Source organism: Carassius gibelio, chromosome B24, assembly GCF_023724105.1.
Source record: "Carassius gibelio isolate Cgi1373 ecotype wild population from Czech Republic chromosome B24, carGib1.2-hapl.c, whole genome shotgun sequence".
NCBI classification, from domain to species: domain Eukaryota; kingdom Metazoa; phylum Chordata; class Actinopteri; order Cypriniformes; family Cyprinidae; genus Carassius; species Carassius gibelio.
In genome coordinates, this window is record NC_068419.1 from 5,777,768 (window position 1) to 5,791,912 (window position 14,145).

Sequence of the window (14,145 nt, forward strand, 5' to 3'; positions counted from 1 at the left end):
TTTGTGTGCTTTTTATTTCTCAGAAGGATTTTAGGAGCAACTCTCTCTATATAGTAAAATGCTAACAAATGCTAAGATCTTCATCGAGTGTTGTGAAATTTGAAAGACCAAGCTCTGAGCAATAAAACTTTCTTCTAGGATTGGTTACATTTATTATTTTATATACTGCTTATAATAAAATATTATGTATTTAAAGTTGGCATGTATGTGTTTTCTTAATAAAGCCCATTACCTGTATTATTTTATATATTACAGACTTACAGTAAATGGGGTTTTAGTTTACAGTAGGTGTGTATCTCATATGTATTGTATATTTACAGTAGGTGTGTGTATACGTGTTTCCTCGTGTCTCAGACTCAGTTTCCGGCTCCATTTTGTCAGTGGTGTGCGTGTGTGTGTGTGTTTGTGTGTCTGCGTGTCTGCTAAAGCCAGTGAAGAGGAATAACACACACACACACTAACTCTTCAGCGGGTTTATTTTTTATTTTTTTACACAGATCACCAGAAATGGACGGGTGAGCATTAAAAGCGCTCTTTATGTATATGTATATAAAACAATAATTTGAACGTGAATTAGAAGAGTTTATTCACACCTAATAGTATGCTAACGCTGCTAACACGCTAGCGCTGTAACACTTGAACAACTGTTGTTTCATACTCTTATTGTAATGGTTGTATTGTATGAAATGCCAAGATATAAATGGTCAAGAACTCAAATGAGTAAACACAGCAAAAATGAGTCCAAAAACCAGCAAGCATGCGTTAGCAGGTTAGCCTCACTAACTTAGCTGATTGTTTGCTCACGTTGTGCACGCAAAATTAAACAGTAACGTTAGTTTAATTAAGCGAGTCTTTTATCTAGTTTTAGTTAAATAAATGTGCTAGAATTTGATTTAATTCTCAAGTCGACCACATCTAGGTTGTAATTATATCTTTTGTTAGCCTCACGATAGCATTTATACCATCAGAAAATTTATAAAACAAAACTCCTGTCATTGGTTATAAAATGTGTTGTATTTAAAGCTGAATGTTGATCGTCTAAATGTTGATAGTTAACCTCTATGTAGTTAACACAAGTTCTGGTCAACCAACTACCCCCAGTCTGTACTCTAGGGCTGTGTGTCAAAACCTAGTGAACTGGTTGTTACCTAGATAGCATACTGGACATTATAGTCCCCAAACCTAGTAAACTGGCTAACCTTATTACCTTGCATTTTTGGACATCATTATGCCATAACTTAGTGATCTGCCTAACTGTTATTCATTTTTTAGTTTTGAGAATCTAAGGTTCATAACCTAGTGACCTGCATACATTATTGTAGCCTCAAAATTAATTATTCTAGATATCAAAATATCCTTTATGAACTTTATAGTCCTAAAGCCTAGTGAGCATCCTGCCTAGACAGCAATTATAGCTGCATTTCTGGCCTGCTGGAAAAGTGGGATAAAGGGATGAAATGCTGAAATGTTCATCATCTTAATTTGTTGTGTCATCGAATAATGGAGGGGATTTGAAAATATTCAGATTAAAGGATTTCTAGACCTCCCTTTTTTTCTGCATGTGCGTTCCTGGTGTTTAGTATCCATCTGATCAAATCTCACTTTGTGTGTTTTCAACAGCATTGGTGATGTCGCAGTTGGTGTAAAGGTAAACACTGTTTTCAGTATCCTTTGTGCAGTATGTAGTCTGGATGATGGATGGATGGATAGGTGGTTACTAAAGTAATCTAATGGAGGATTTTGCAGTGCAAACCTGACAAAGGCAGCACAGAATATCATGCATAACAATGAATATAATCAGAATTTAGTTTTTTTTTTTTTTTTTAATAGATGGCTGTAAACAAGTGGAAACCACAACAGAAATTTGACCCCATAGATACCAGAGCAGTGTGGTTAGTAGTTTCCTCTAGCGCTGTTACATGGTAAACTAGGGTATTTAAAAAAAGAAAAGAAAACAAAATTACTCTAAGATGGGTCTCTCTCGATTACAAATAATTATATACAAATAATTGCTCTTTAAAGTGTCAGGTTTGCTATTAAGCTTCAAGCAGATGCACCTGTAGAAGCAGTATATCCACTTGAAAACACTGTTTAAGTAGTCAATTTTGCAAATATTCTAAATAAAGTTTTTTTCTCCCTCGGGTTCATGTTGTATGGAACCCAGCCACCATTAATATTTCATTATGGCAATATAATATTGATGATGGTGATTATTTTTTAATATTGGAATATTATGCAGTAGTATTTTCACCCTAAATTTGTCACATTAACATGCCATTTTAAGCCAGTCTGATCAAACCTATGAGTCATTAACCTTGCAAATGTTTCCAAAATATGACATTATGTATGATAAATGCAAGTGCATGTTTAGTTTTCACACTTCATGTGTATTTCTTGCCGTATTTGCCAAAATTTCAATGGCAATGTCTGATTGGAATTAAAAAAAGAACCGTAATTGTGGTTATCTCAGACCTACACTATCTTGCATTTTCTTATTCTTGGTTCATCCAAACTTTGGCAAATTTGCATAGTTGCCATTTACAGCCAGAATAGGAACTACAAGCAATATTCACCATTCCTTTGCGAAATTTTTTTGGTGGTACATTAATACTGACCTTTATGAATTTGGTTCACTGAAAGTCAGAGGGATGATGCTAGCTGGAGTCAGAAATTGTTTATATTTTAGTCTTATGATTTATCCAGTTTTTCCATTAATTGTTGCTGTCCTGTCAGATTTATAAGATATTGGGTAGAATATGTCTTGGCCAATTTTAATGTCACCTCATTCAAAAATACAATATATCCTTTTTTTAGTATTGCTGTCAGGAACATAATTTGTCTTCATAGGGTTTAGCATTTATTTTCCCCTCTTTTTTAAAACATATTTGCGTGTTGTGTGGCGTCAAAGCCACACGAAAAAAGACAAAGAAGCCTAGGGTGATGCAAACGTAATTTGTTTTTGAATGGACAAAGAATTGCCAAGCCATTTAAGTGCATCATTGGATATTATGTGGCTGATTCTTTGTCGTTGAAAGAAAAGTGTTGTGCGGAAATGTAGAATTGTCCCTTATATATTAGATACAGGCCTGTTACAGGTCTCCATCTCCGCTTTTCATAAAATTAGGCTGGTAGTAATTGAATGGGGGCAGTTTATGTCCAAGATAGTTAGAGAAGAACTTGTTCTTTTGCAGAGATGCCTTCTGAACACAGGCCTTTTAACTCGGTTTGTTTGCCAACAACAGAATTTTCCTCCCCGGAAACAATGTTAGCTGGTCTTTCTGGGAAAGCAGGTGGAAAAAGAAGCATTTGATCTTATTGCTTTAAAGTCCTGCTTTTTTTCTTCTTCTTCCGTTCTAATCAGTTTTGATGCTGAGGCTTGTCTGTTAAGACCTTGCCATCTCTTAATGCATTCTTCTGCTTTCGGTCGTTTCGATGTGAAACTTCTCCATTCCCTTGATTGTTTGTAGTGTCGATGCCCAAAGGCAGCAGTGGCGGCGGGTTTATTGGTGCCGTAAAAGCAGCATCCATAAAGAACAATTCGGCGGAATTTTTGGAAGGCACAAACCTGAGATGATCCTATTAGGAAGTTTGGTTTGCGCTGGTTCGCCATTTGCCTGCCGTCCCATCCGTCACTTTTAGCTGCACTTCAAGCGGCGGCCTGATCGCGCCGGGGCCCTTCGGGAACGTGGGCAGCTCAGGATGAGATGACAGCGTCTGACATCTTAGACTCAACAAGATTAAAGCAACAATCTAGAAAAATAAGGCGGAAAGGCAGAAGCGTGTGGACGTGTGTTTTATGTGCTATGATTCCTTAAGCTGTCCACAGAGAACTGTATTTCATTGTTTGGTTGAGGGGACTGTGATTGGAGGGTGGGATTTTATTTTTCTCTTTGTGTGACTCTGCAGAGAGGATCAGATGAGCTGCTGTCCGGCAGCATATATAACAGCCCCAGTTCTGGGCTGAGCAGTGTCAGCGGTAAGTGTTCCTGACCTCCCCCCAATTCAAAAATCTTCAGTTTTCTTGACTGTGAAGAGCATTAAAATAATCAAATTATAACAGATGTTTCAGTGTGATATCTGATCTGAGAAGATCCTATCTGGGAATAACCTTACGCTCTCCTGTAGGTGGGCACCCACGCTTAAAAGCATGTGACCAGAATTGCGATTATGTGTGCTCTGCATCTTATTACAGCTTTTTCAACAATAGATTTCAATATCCCATTCAGTAGAGGAAAGACTCAGCCGATTAAGTGAAGCTTTTGAGATATTAAGGGTCTTGATTGGAAAATGGAGTGTGAAATGTAATAGAAGAGAAACTTAAAGTACAGTTTAGACACACTTTCAGTCCTACCGGAGTAATAAAATCAGCATCTTTTGTCCTTACGATTTAATAATTTTCCTCTAGAAATGTCTCTGTTTCCTGTATGTAAAATGTCCCCTTTCTGTCCACTTTTGGCAGATACGACATCCAATGGCAGTGACAGCAAAAAACTTCGAGTTGAAGACAGAGTCGGCGATGCCCCACCATCCCGTGTTCTTCATATTAGAAAGTTACCCAATGATGTCTCGGAAACAGAGATCATTGCCCTGGGGCTTCCGTTTGGAAAGGTCACCAATATCCTCACACTGAAAGGCAAAAACCAGGTGCGTGGGCAAGCTGAAATGTTTTCAGTTTCACTTTTGTCAGAGTTAGTGAGTGTCTGTTAAAAAAAATTGCTATTTCTAGGTAAACTAACAGTTTTGAGTTCACGGAGTTCCTTACCCTAACACTGAACTCATTTTTGTTTAAGGCATTTCTGGAGCTCAGCACAGAGGAAGCTGCCATGACAATGGTCAATTATTACTCCGCTGTGACGCCACACGTCCGTAGTGTGCCGGTCTACATACAGTACTCCAATCACAAAGAACTCAAGACCGACAATTCAAACCAGGTAACAGATTACCTGACTTTTTCAGAAAATGTAAATACTTCAAGGGACAGCCAATCAGAACTTAAAATCCAACTATGCTGACCAGATTTTGGACCAGTGAGATTTTGCTTTGGGCAGAAGAGTCAATACTATTTTTTTTTTTTTTTTTTATAAAGTGCATGGGAACCGTTGCATGCCCTTTTAAATTTACACTTCTGTTCAAAACTTTACAATCTGTAACATTTTTAAAATGTTTTTTAAAGAATGTTATGCTTACCAAGACCGCATTTTATTTAATAAGAAATGCAGTAACAACAGTAATTATATGAAATAAATATTATTACAAATGCTCTATTTTAATATATTTAAAAATACAGTTTATTCCTGTGATTGCAAAACTGAGTTTGTCATTGCTTCAGTCTTCAGTAATGGTTAAGGCTGCACGATAAATCTAATGCAATATTTAATGCGCATCTTTTCAGTAAAGCCGGTTCTGTAATCAGCGGTAAATCTCCCATCATGTGCGTGCTTTCAGATGGAGAAGTATTTACAACACAGAGCTGTTGTTCACTGACAAGCTGCGCAAAAACACGATCATATTTTGCGCATGATTTGCGCACTTTTCCTATTATATATGTTTAACATAGTGCTTGCAACTGATCTCCAGTCAGGTGGGACTCTCGCATCAGGGGCCAACTCTAGCAATGGTGGTGGTATGGCCTCCAGTCCAGTGCTGAGGATAATCATTGATAACATGTTTTACCCCGTCACCCTGGATGTGCTGCAGCAGGTAGGGGACGCCACAGTTTGGATCAACCTCTTAATGACAGTTTATATTGGTGACAAATGGAGGTGCTGTTGAATCTGTGTGTTAATTCTGTTTTTGTTTTTTTGTAATGTCTTTTCCCCTCTGTTGATAGCTCCCCTCAATGCTCTGCTTTCTCTGTCAATAGATCTTCTCAAAGTTTGGCACCGTCATGAAAATCATCACATTCACCAAGAACAATCAGTTTCAGGCCCTGTTGCAGTACAACGATCCAGCCGGTGCACAGCAAGCTAAAGTGGTGGGTTTGCTCTCAGCGGGAGTTCATGTGAAAAGACCTACGAAGACGACACATTCTTTCTGTCTCTCTCGTCTTGTTCTTTTTTCTATCTTTTTCTCTTTTGTTCTAGGCTCTAGATGGTCAGAACATATACAACGCCTGTTGTACACTTCGCATAGACTACTCAAAACTTGTCAACCTGAATGTAAAATACAATAATGATAAGAGCAGGGACTACACTAGGCCAGAGCTTCCTGCTGGAGATGGGCAGCCGCCTGCTCTGGACCCCTCTGTGGTTGCTGCCCTGGGTAAAGATTCTGGTTCCCTGCTCGGTAAGATCCCAGGTACTTGCCTCTTTTTTTTATTATCTATTTTGGTGTGTCATCATTAAATGTTAGTTGTTTTCAGTCACATTCCCTAATGTAACCTCATTGAAAACCTGTATGACTCTGTGGATCACCAAACAAATGAAAGGAAACTAAATTGGGGTAACACTCTTAGCAGTAACCTCTAGTCCAGAGCCATGTTAAAAACAAGATGTCTTGAAAATTATTTTATTAGAGCATCTTTTCTAGCTTCACACAATGTCTTAAAAATGTGATGCTCATGGCATGAGTCAGCAAAATGTGATGCAACAACCAAAGACATTCATCTTTTTATCTGTTGAGAACTCAAGAGCCACTTTTACACTGTGATTCCAGAAAATACACGTATAATGTGTCTCGGCAATTGTTCCCGGGGCGCTTGATTTTGCACTTTCACACTGCCAGTGATTACCGTACGTGGAATATGTGCATGCGTTTACACACAACCCGTAAAGGTTACGTGACATCAGGATGTGACGTGTAATGTACGAGTCGAAACCACTAGGCACGTTAACTTTCACTTAAGCTGGCGAATAGTCTCAGTTTAAGTGCGGAAAGTGAGGAACTAACTGATCTCTGCATCATTACAGTTTGCACATATTTTTTCATCACAAATGTTGATCTGCCTTCAAAACAGCTGGTAAAAGAGTCGCGCGATAACATTCGTAACACAGTCCTCGTTCCGGGACTGACCCCGGCAATGTTAACTAGGTTCCCGACCCAGGATCAATTCCAGAATAAATTCCGGGACGTGTTTGCGTTCATACATAAGGCGACCCGGCAATGTTCCGGCAATATTCAGGGTCCCATATGCAGTGGGAAAGGGGCTCAAGAGACAAAATGGGCATTGGTTGTCAGTTCGTTTGTCAGCCAAAACCATCATTTTTTCATAACGTGATTGATTCTGAGCACCCTTGAATGGGGACAGTCTTTTAATCAGCGTCATTGATTTAACTTCGTCTATCTGAATGGTGTGAAAATGAAAATAGAAAGCTGTGTTTATAAAAGACTGAATATAATTGGAATGTGCTCTTAAGTACTGTAAAATGTCACGAAGGCCCGTGTCTCTAAATGCCTTGACTGACCTTTTCTCAGAGATCTACTCACAAGGCCTCTTAATTTAAAATGCAATTTGACATTTCCCCTGCCACGTAATCAGGCAGATATTTTATTGATATTAGGCTTAAAATGATTAGGTTTTAAAACCCCACATGGTCTTAACCTGGTCCCTCTCACATCAGGATGAAGGACTAATATGTTTTACCTGTCTGTATTTCAGCTTTTATTGGCCGTCACATCTAAAACAGACTTGAGATGATGACTAGGCCACTTTATTTAACTCTACAGATAAAAATGGCTGAATGGCTACCTATTAAATATACAGCATCACCCTACAAATTTAGCAGTTCTGTTTATGTATGCTCATGTATGTAATATAATTTTTAATGTGACTTCTGGACTAGAATGGCTGTTTAGACCTCCCTGTGTGATTCCAGGTGCTCTGAGCCCGTTGAGCGCGGCTGCTGCCGCCGCTGCTGCGGCTGGAAGAGTTGCTCTGTCTGGGCACTCGGGAACCAGTGGAGTGCTGCTCGTTAGCAATCTAAATGAAGAGGTCAGTGTACTATTGCATCTCACCTTCTCTTTCACATTTACATATTTCCGTTTGTCATGTCATGCCATGTTATATTTTTAGATAAATACCACTTCCTTTATAAGATTTAGTGCTATTTGTACGTGCAGAGTGCTGTAGCTCCATTTTGCATTGTCACTCACACCCTTGTTGCTCAAAAAAACTTTTAATGAAATACTCTGATCATATTTCCATCTCAAAATACAAAGCTTATGCTTTCAATTAAATGATGAAAATTTGTACAACTAATTCAAATAGACTTAAAAAAAAAAATTGTTTTTTTATTTTTAAAGCGCCCATTACAAAAAAAAAAAGTGTTTTATTTTTTACATTTATTTTATTACTCGTGTATTTTATTGTATGTAGTTTAAATATAATTGTAAGTTTCCATCATGGTATTTGTTGGAAATCTTTTTAATGCAATTAGTACAAATTGTAAAGACAATTGATGGGTCCAAAGCCAACTATTAGATATGCTTAATTTACTTTTATTTCAAATCTAATTTCACATTTTTATTTTGAGGTGAAATATGACCCAGACAGTATAAACTGTCTTACTCTTACTCTTTGAAAGCTAATGATCCATGGACGTGGCACTACCCTTTTGCTCATCTAATAAAATCAACTAATTTCCGGTGTGATTTAACCCTCACGTATTGATGTGGGGTCAGTTATGACTTTGTCTGTCCACACCATAACTTTAAAAGGTGGTTTCATGTCTGCACAAGCATGGCAATCGCAAAGAACCGGCGAAAACTCTGTGAATCAAATGCTTGAAACTGATGCTTTCAGCTTTTCCTGGTCTTCAATCTCCTGCATGCCTCTTAAAAACATCATAATTCTGCTGTTGCTCAGATCATTATTATCATTATCCAATGCTCCTCTTTATTTTGTATTATTAATGTATCCTTACCCTGGTACTGGATAACTACATTTGGCACAATTGTTTGCTTACACAATGTAGAAATGCATAAAGCAGCCATTCTCTGACCAAACTCCTGCATTTCCTGTGTACTGACCTGTATTATTATATTTTTTGTCCCCCCCTCATTTATACACTGCATTTGCTTTTCTCTTTTCTTCATTTTGATTTTGTCTCTCTTTCATCCTGTCTTTCTCTGTCTCTTTTTATTTTTCCCCTCATATCCTGTTTTTTTTATCCCTTCTTTTTGCCACGCCTTGACCACACCTCGTTGTTCATTTTTATTTTTATTTTTTTGCTTGAACAAAACTTCGGACACCCCAATTAACCGCCCTGAACCATGATCCATGACCACTTCACCATTCTGCGGGAAACCACCCTCGTTATGGATGATCTGTCCATCTTCGCTCTTCCTCGACTCTTCTCTCTGTCCGCTTGCTCCTCTCTCCTTCTAAAGATGGTTACGCCCCACAGTCTGTTTACCCTCTTCGGTATGTTCTTGTTAGCTCTTCTTTTATTTTGTTTGGTTTCCGTTATTCTTATTATTCATGTGCTTTATTTCTGTTGTTTAAAGTCAGCGTTAAATGGAAATCTACATAATTGAATTCATTATTAAATGTTCCTATAAATTTTGGCCAATAATTTACTTTTATGCCCAATACGGAGTATTGATGGATTTTGCAAGTCTGAGAACCCATATCCAAATAAAAAAAATATTTTAGCTTTTAGACCTTATTTTGCAGTCAACAAAGAATTGAACTGGTTTTATTGGCAATAAACATTTAAATTAATCCAACTTAATTTTTTTTTTTTTTTCCTGTATTTTGATCTGTAATTTGATATTAACAAGCCATTTAAGTGGAAAAAGATGACTATTTGTTTAAATATTCATTTAAAACCAGTTATTGGTTTGATCGAATGACTTCTTTTTGGTGACCAAAAATGTACTAGTTGTTTAGTAATTGTTGAGGCTACTTTTCTAAAATGTTACAATTTATTATTGCAGAAACTTAGTGCTAGTTAATGTAAAAAAAAAAAAAAACATATTGGCACTTAAATTTCTCAATAGCCGTGAGCTTTACATTATTTTTTCACCTTAAAAGTGGGTGCTGTTGTAGCCCTTTAATCAACTGCAAACTCACACTCACACTCAGGCTCTGTTCTATCTTAGAACATCCACTTTTTATTAATCAATTCCAAATTGATAAAATCGGAATCCAGCCCTATATATTTTTCCTGTTGAATGTTCTTGGAAGTAAATAAAATTACGGAAATAAAACGGATTGCGAATGCCATTTCATGTTGACTTTAAACCATTACCATTAATTGGCTTTTAGAGTAAAAGTCTTTTGCTTTTTTATTTTTATTTTCAGGCTTTTGAACTATTCAGTTTGTTTCAGTGCATGTGATCTTTGGTTCAGTTTGCACAGTATTTATGTTCCTCCTTAGTTCTTAATTCATTTTGAATTTGAGGGTGTATATATCCGAGTCTTCTTGTCAGGGTTGTGATTGGTTTTCTCCATTTCGATGAACGTTCTGTGAGTCTATCAGTCTATCTTTCCACTCTTGGAGTCTCACTCCTTACTCTTTCCTCCCTCTCTGGTTTCCTCTCCGGCTGCTGGCTGCTCTGTTCGCAGGGGTTTATGGGGACGTGCAGCGTGTGAAGATTCTTTTTAATAAGAAAGACAGCGCACTGATACAGATGGCCGATATGAACCAGGCTCAGCTTGGTAAGACTGCATACTGAAACATCCCTAACAGCACAGCCGTTATTGTCATGTTTGCACACCAGTTGCAAAATACACTTTTGGGTTAGATGATTTAAAAAAATAAAATAATAATAATAATACTTTTATTAAACAAGAATGCATGAAATATATAAAAAACAACAGTACGGGAGTTTATAATGTTACAAAAGATTTCTATTCCAAATATTTTTTACATCAAAGTATCATGATCTCCTTGGAAATAAACTTTTTTGAAGATTAATAATAATAATAAATCTTCCTTGTGCACCACATCAGCATATTAGAATGATTTGTGAATGAGTAATGGCTGCTGAAAATTCAGCTTTGCCATCACAAGAATAAATCACATTTTAAAATGCGTTTATATAATATTTCACAGTATTACAGTTTTTACTTTAAGTAGCCTTCATAAGCATAAGAGACCTCTCGTTTCTCACCACTTAATTTCTCTTTGTTTGTTTTGGATGTGCCTCAGCGATGAGCCATCTAAACGGACAGAAGATGTTTTCAAAGATCATACGTGTTACGATGTCGAAGCACCACACCGTCCAGTTACCGAGGGATGGTTTAGACGACCAGGGTCTAACGAAAGACTTCACAAACTCACCACTACATCGTTTCAAAAAACCAGGGTCCAAGAACTTCCAGAACATTTTCCCTCCTTCTGCCACACTCCATCTGTCAAACATCCCGTGAGTAAAAAAAGAACCCTATTTGGCACTTGTCAATCTTTGTGTCAGTCATCGGGGAGGTTAAGTCGTTTTTCTGTCATGTTTTGAAGGCAAGACATAACTGAAGAAGACCTCAAAGTCCTGTTCTCCAATTCCGGTGGCACTGTGAAAGCCTTCAAGTTTTTTCAGTAAGTCTGTCCCCCGTTCAGATTTTCATCAAATTATGCTTTTCTTTCATTCATGTGACCGTTTTGCCGGGCTTTTTTCTCTGCAGAGATCATAAAATGGCCCTAATTCAGATGACAACCATCGAGGAAGCCATCCAATGCCTCATCGACCTCCACAATTACAACATGGGTAATAACCACCACCTGAAGGTCTCCTTTTCTAAATCAACCATCTGAAGCAATTTGAGAGGTCTTGATCCCAAGAGCTTTTCTTGCGTTACCTGTTGACTGTTTAAATACACTGGGGACCACATTTTTGAGAATTTATTTTCCCAAGTTTCATTCCACAAGAAGTTGTTGAAAGATGGAAATATTGTGACTGTTTTCAAGGACATTTTTTACCCCGTTTCCTCTTGTCAGCACTCTGACACATAACCTCTTCAATGGCGGAAAGGTGCTGTGGTGTAAAGTCTGGACCTCTTATAATAAACAGAAAAGAATGTGCCTTACAAAACTTGCAGAAATCTTTTCATACTACATATTCTCAAACCCAGGCAGTCATCTGAGGATGAGATTAAATTTTGTTAAAACAAACAAACAAAAAATTCAATTTTGTGTCTAAGCCATTCAGACGTTTTCCTTTTTATTTTAATTTTTTTGCAGTTTGTTCAGTTCTTAATGTCTGTGACATTTTGATTTAAGAATTGTAAATACAACTGTGATTCTTTAGTGATTAACACTTAGAAGTAAGGCCCATTCTTAACCCACCAATCCCACAAAAAACCTTATGTTTGAAAGGTAACGAGAATGAAACCTTTTTATTTGCACATTTTACACCATTTTTACCTAGCTTTTCTTTCATCTATGTGCATTGTCTTTATCCTAAGTGGGAAGTTACAACATACTTTTCTCTGCATGTACCAACTGGTGCATCTTTATTCCTAGTTGTTGCATGGATTGGAAATCACTTCTTTGTGATAATATTTTTATTTTTTTTTGAAAGATGACTACAGTAGAAGGGACCAAAGTTTATGTGCCTAAAGTCTTAATTTACTCAAGGATTGAGCATTTTAGTTCACATTTTAGACGAAAAGAGACTTGTGGACCGGCTTATGGGAAGAGCTGAAAAAATAAATAATATTGATTGGCAATCTACACTGGGATTTATTAGAGGGACACAAGGATTGTGTACATTTAGTTTTATTTTATTTTTTAAAAAAACCTTTTTTTTATTTTTATAACCATGCAGGAATGTATGATTCGGCATAGATCTAGATGTGACAAAATTAAAATAATTTTTCTAACAAAATCGGGAAGATTTGACTCTGTTGTGTGTTTTGATTTCTTTTACTCTTTCCTGTTTTCTGCTTTTATCTGTAGCATGCTCAATAAACACACGTGTAGTTCTGTATTTGCTTTCTCTCTCTCTTTTAACGGTTCTGACATTTTGTTTTCTTTCAGAGTGGGAAAAAACGTAAAGTTTGAAGTGTCAATAATTTCGGCAAAACTGATTTGTCCAAAAAATTTATTTAGATTTGTTTGGCATGAAAAGTGTAAAAAAAAGAAAAAAGAAAAAAAGAATCCCACTCTGTAAATCTTTTCGCTTCTGACCCATCCATCCTTCCTGGATGTGAAATTGCTTTTCCTTTTACTTGATCCTTTTAGTTGATACTTAATTCTGTGTCACATGTTCATGTGCTTCAGCCCTTCCACTCCTAAAAACATTGATCCTTGCAGTGAATTTCTCAATTTCTCAAGTGAATTTTCTTTTAAATTAGTCTGAATTTGCTTAATTTTTCATTGCACATTTTGTTTTCGAATATGCTCTGAGACTATTTTTTTTACTGTTATAATCAAGTACTACTTTTGTGATATTAAGTGTTTGACCAACCATTGAAAAGATCTTTTCTTTCTCTTCAAAGGAAGATGTTTCTGTTGTCGTTAAAACCATTAAAAAGTGCATGAAATCTGAGCCACATACAAATGTGGTTTGACATTTTATTGTAGGTGGTGTTTTGGAAATTTCATATCAGATGTAAAGTTGTTTTGGGTTGTTGATAATGTTTAGTAGTGTTCAAACTCAAACATTTTCACTCGTTAGTGCATATATGGTGATGGTGGTTGTTATGTAGTGAATGGTGAACTAATGAACAATTTAAAGATTGCAGACACAGCATGTACATAAATATAGGAGTAAAAACACAGTAACGCTCCATTGCTTATGCTGTATTGTGCATCGTTATGAAATCTCTTGCTGAGATGTCATAATGGACGTAAGCAGAGGAAATTTTTCAGTTTTTGTCTCTCGTTCCACAATAAACCTTTTTCAACATTAGCAGTTGCATAACAGTGTTTCTCGGCATCATGCTGATGCAAAAGACCAGATTTGAAAACAAAACTTGCAATAAAACCTAAATGTGAATGCATATTTTCAATGACTATTAAGTCACTTCAAAGTCTATAGACTGTGAGGCTTAAATCGCCAGTCACATGGGTCTGAAAGTTTTTTTTCTTTGCCTAAAACAAAGGTTGTTTAACTCCCCCTTCAGCATTCCTTCATTTCACCCCATTCTCGCTTTGTCCTGTTATTGAGTCTCTGTGTTGGATGGTCGCACTGTGATGGACGTCCTGTCTTGCCTTGTCTGATGAAGACGATCCTCTAGCCTGTTTCAAAGTTGGGTTCCGGATG

The 14,145-nt window shown here is 36.9% G+C and overlaps 1 protein-coding gene across 2 annotated transcripts; it reads left to right on the top strand.

The window, feature by feature from the left end:
* The first annotated feature begins 356 nt into the window (after window positions 1–356).
* On the top strand, window positions 357–13,882 carry ptbp2a (polypyrimidine tract binding protein 2a). Of its 2 annotated transcripts, none has more exons than XM_052596237.1 (14): window positions 357–515; window positions 1,621–1,648; window positions 3,907–3,976; window positions 4,460–4,644; window positions 4,791–4,931; window positions 5,578–5,700; window positions 5,864–5,974; window positions 6,084–6,297; window positions 7,815–7,930; window positions 9,328–9,361; window positions 10,508–10,600; window positions 11,094–11,310; window positions 11,400–11,477; window positions 11,564–13,882. In XM_052596237.1, exons 1-14 carry the CDS (start codon window positions 508–510, stop codon window positions 11,691–11,693), a joined length of 1,548 nt encoding a protein of 515 aa, XP_052452197.1. In that variant the 5' UTR covers window positions 357–507; the 3' UTR covers window positions 11,694–13,882. The 2 variants fall into 2 exon arrangements, with proteins under 2 accessions (XP_052452197.1, XP_052452198.1); XM_052596238.1 differs by having other exon boundaries at window positions 6,084–6,285.
* The last annotated feature ends 263 nt before the right edge of the window (window positions 13,883–14,145 follow it).

Coding starts and splice junctions, on each gene's coding strand:
- ptbp2a (XM_052596237.1), top strand. Junction 5,975..6,083: donor GTGCACAGCAAGCTAAAGTG/GTGGGTTTGCTC, acceptor CTTTTGTTCTAG/GCTCTAGATGGTCAGAACAT. Junction 11,311..11,399: donor CTCCATCTGTCAAACATCCC/GTGAGTAAAAAA, acceptor CATGTTTTGAAG/GCAAGACATAACTGAAGAAG.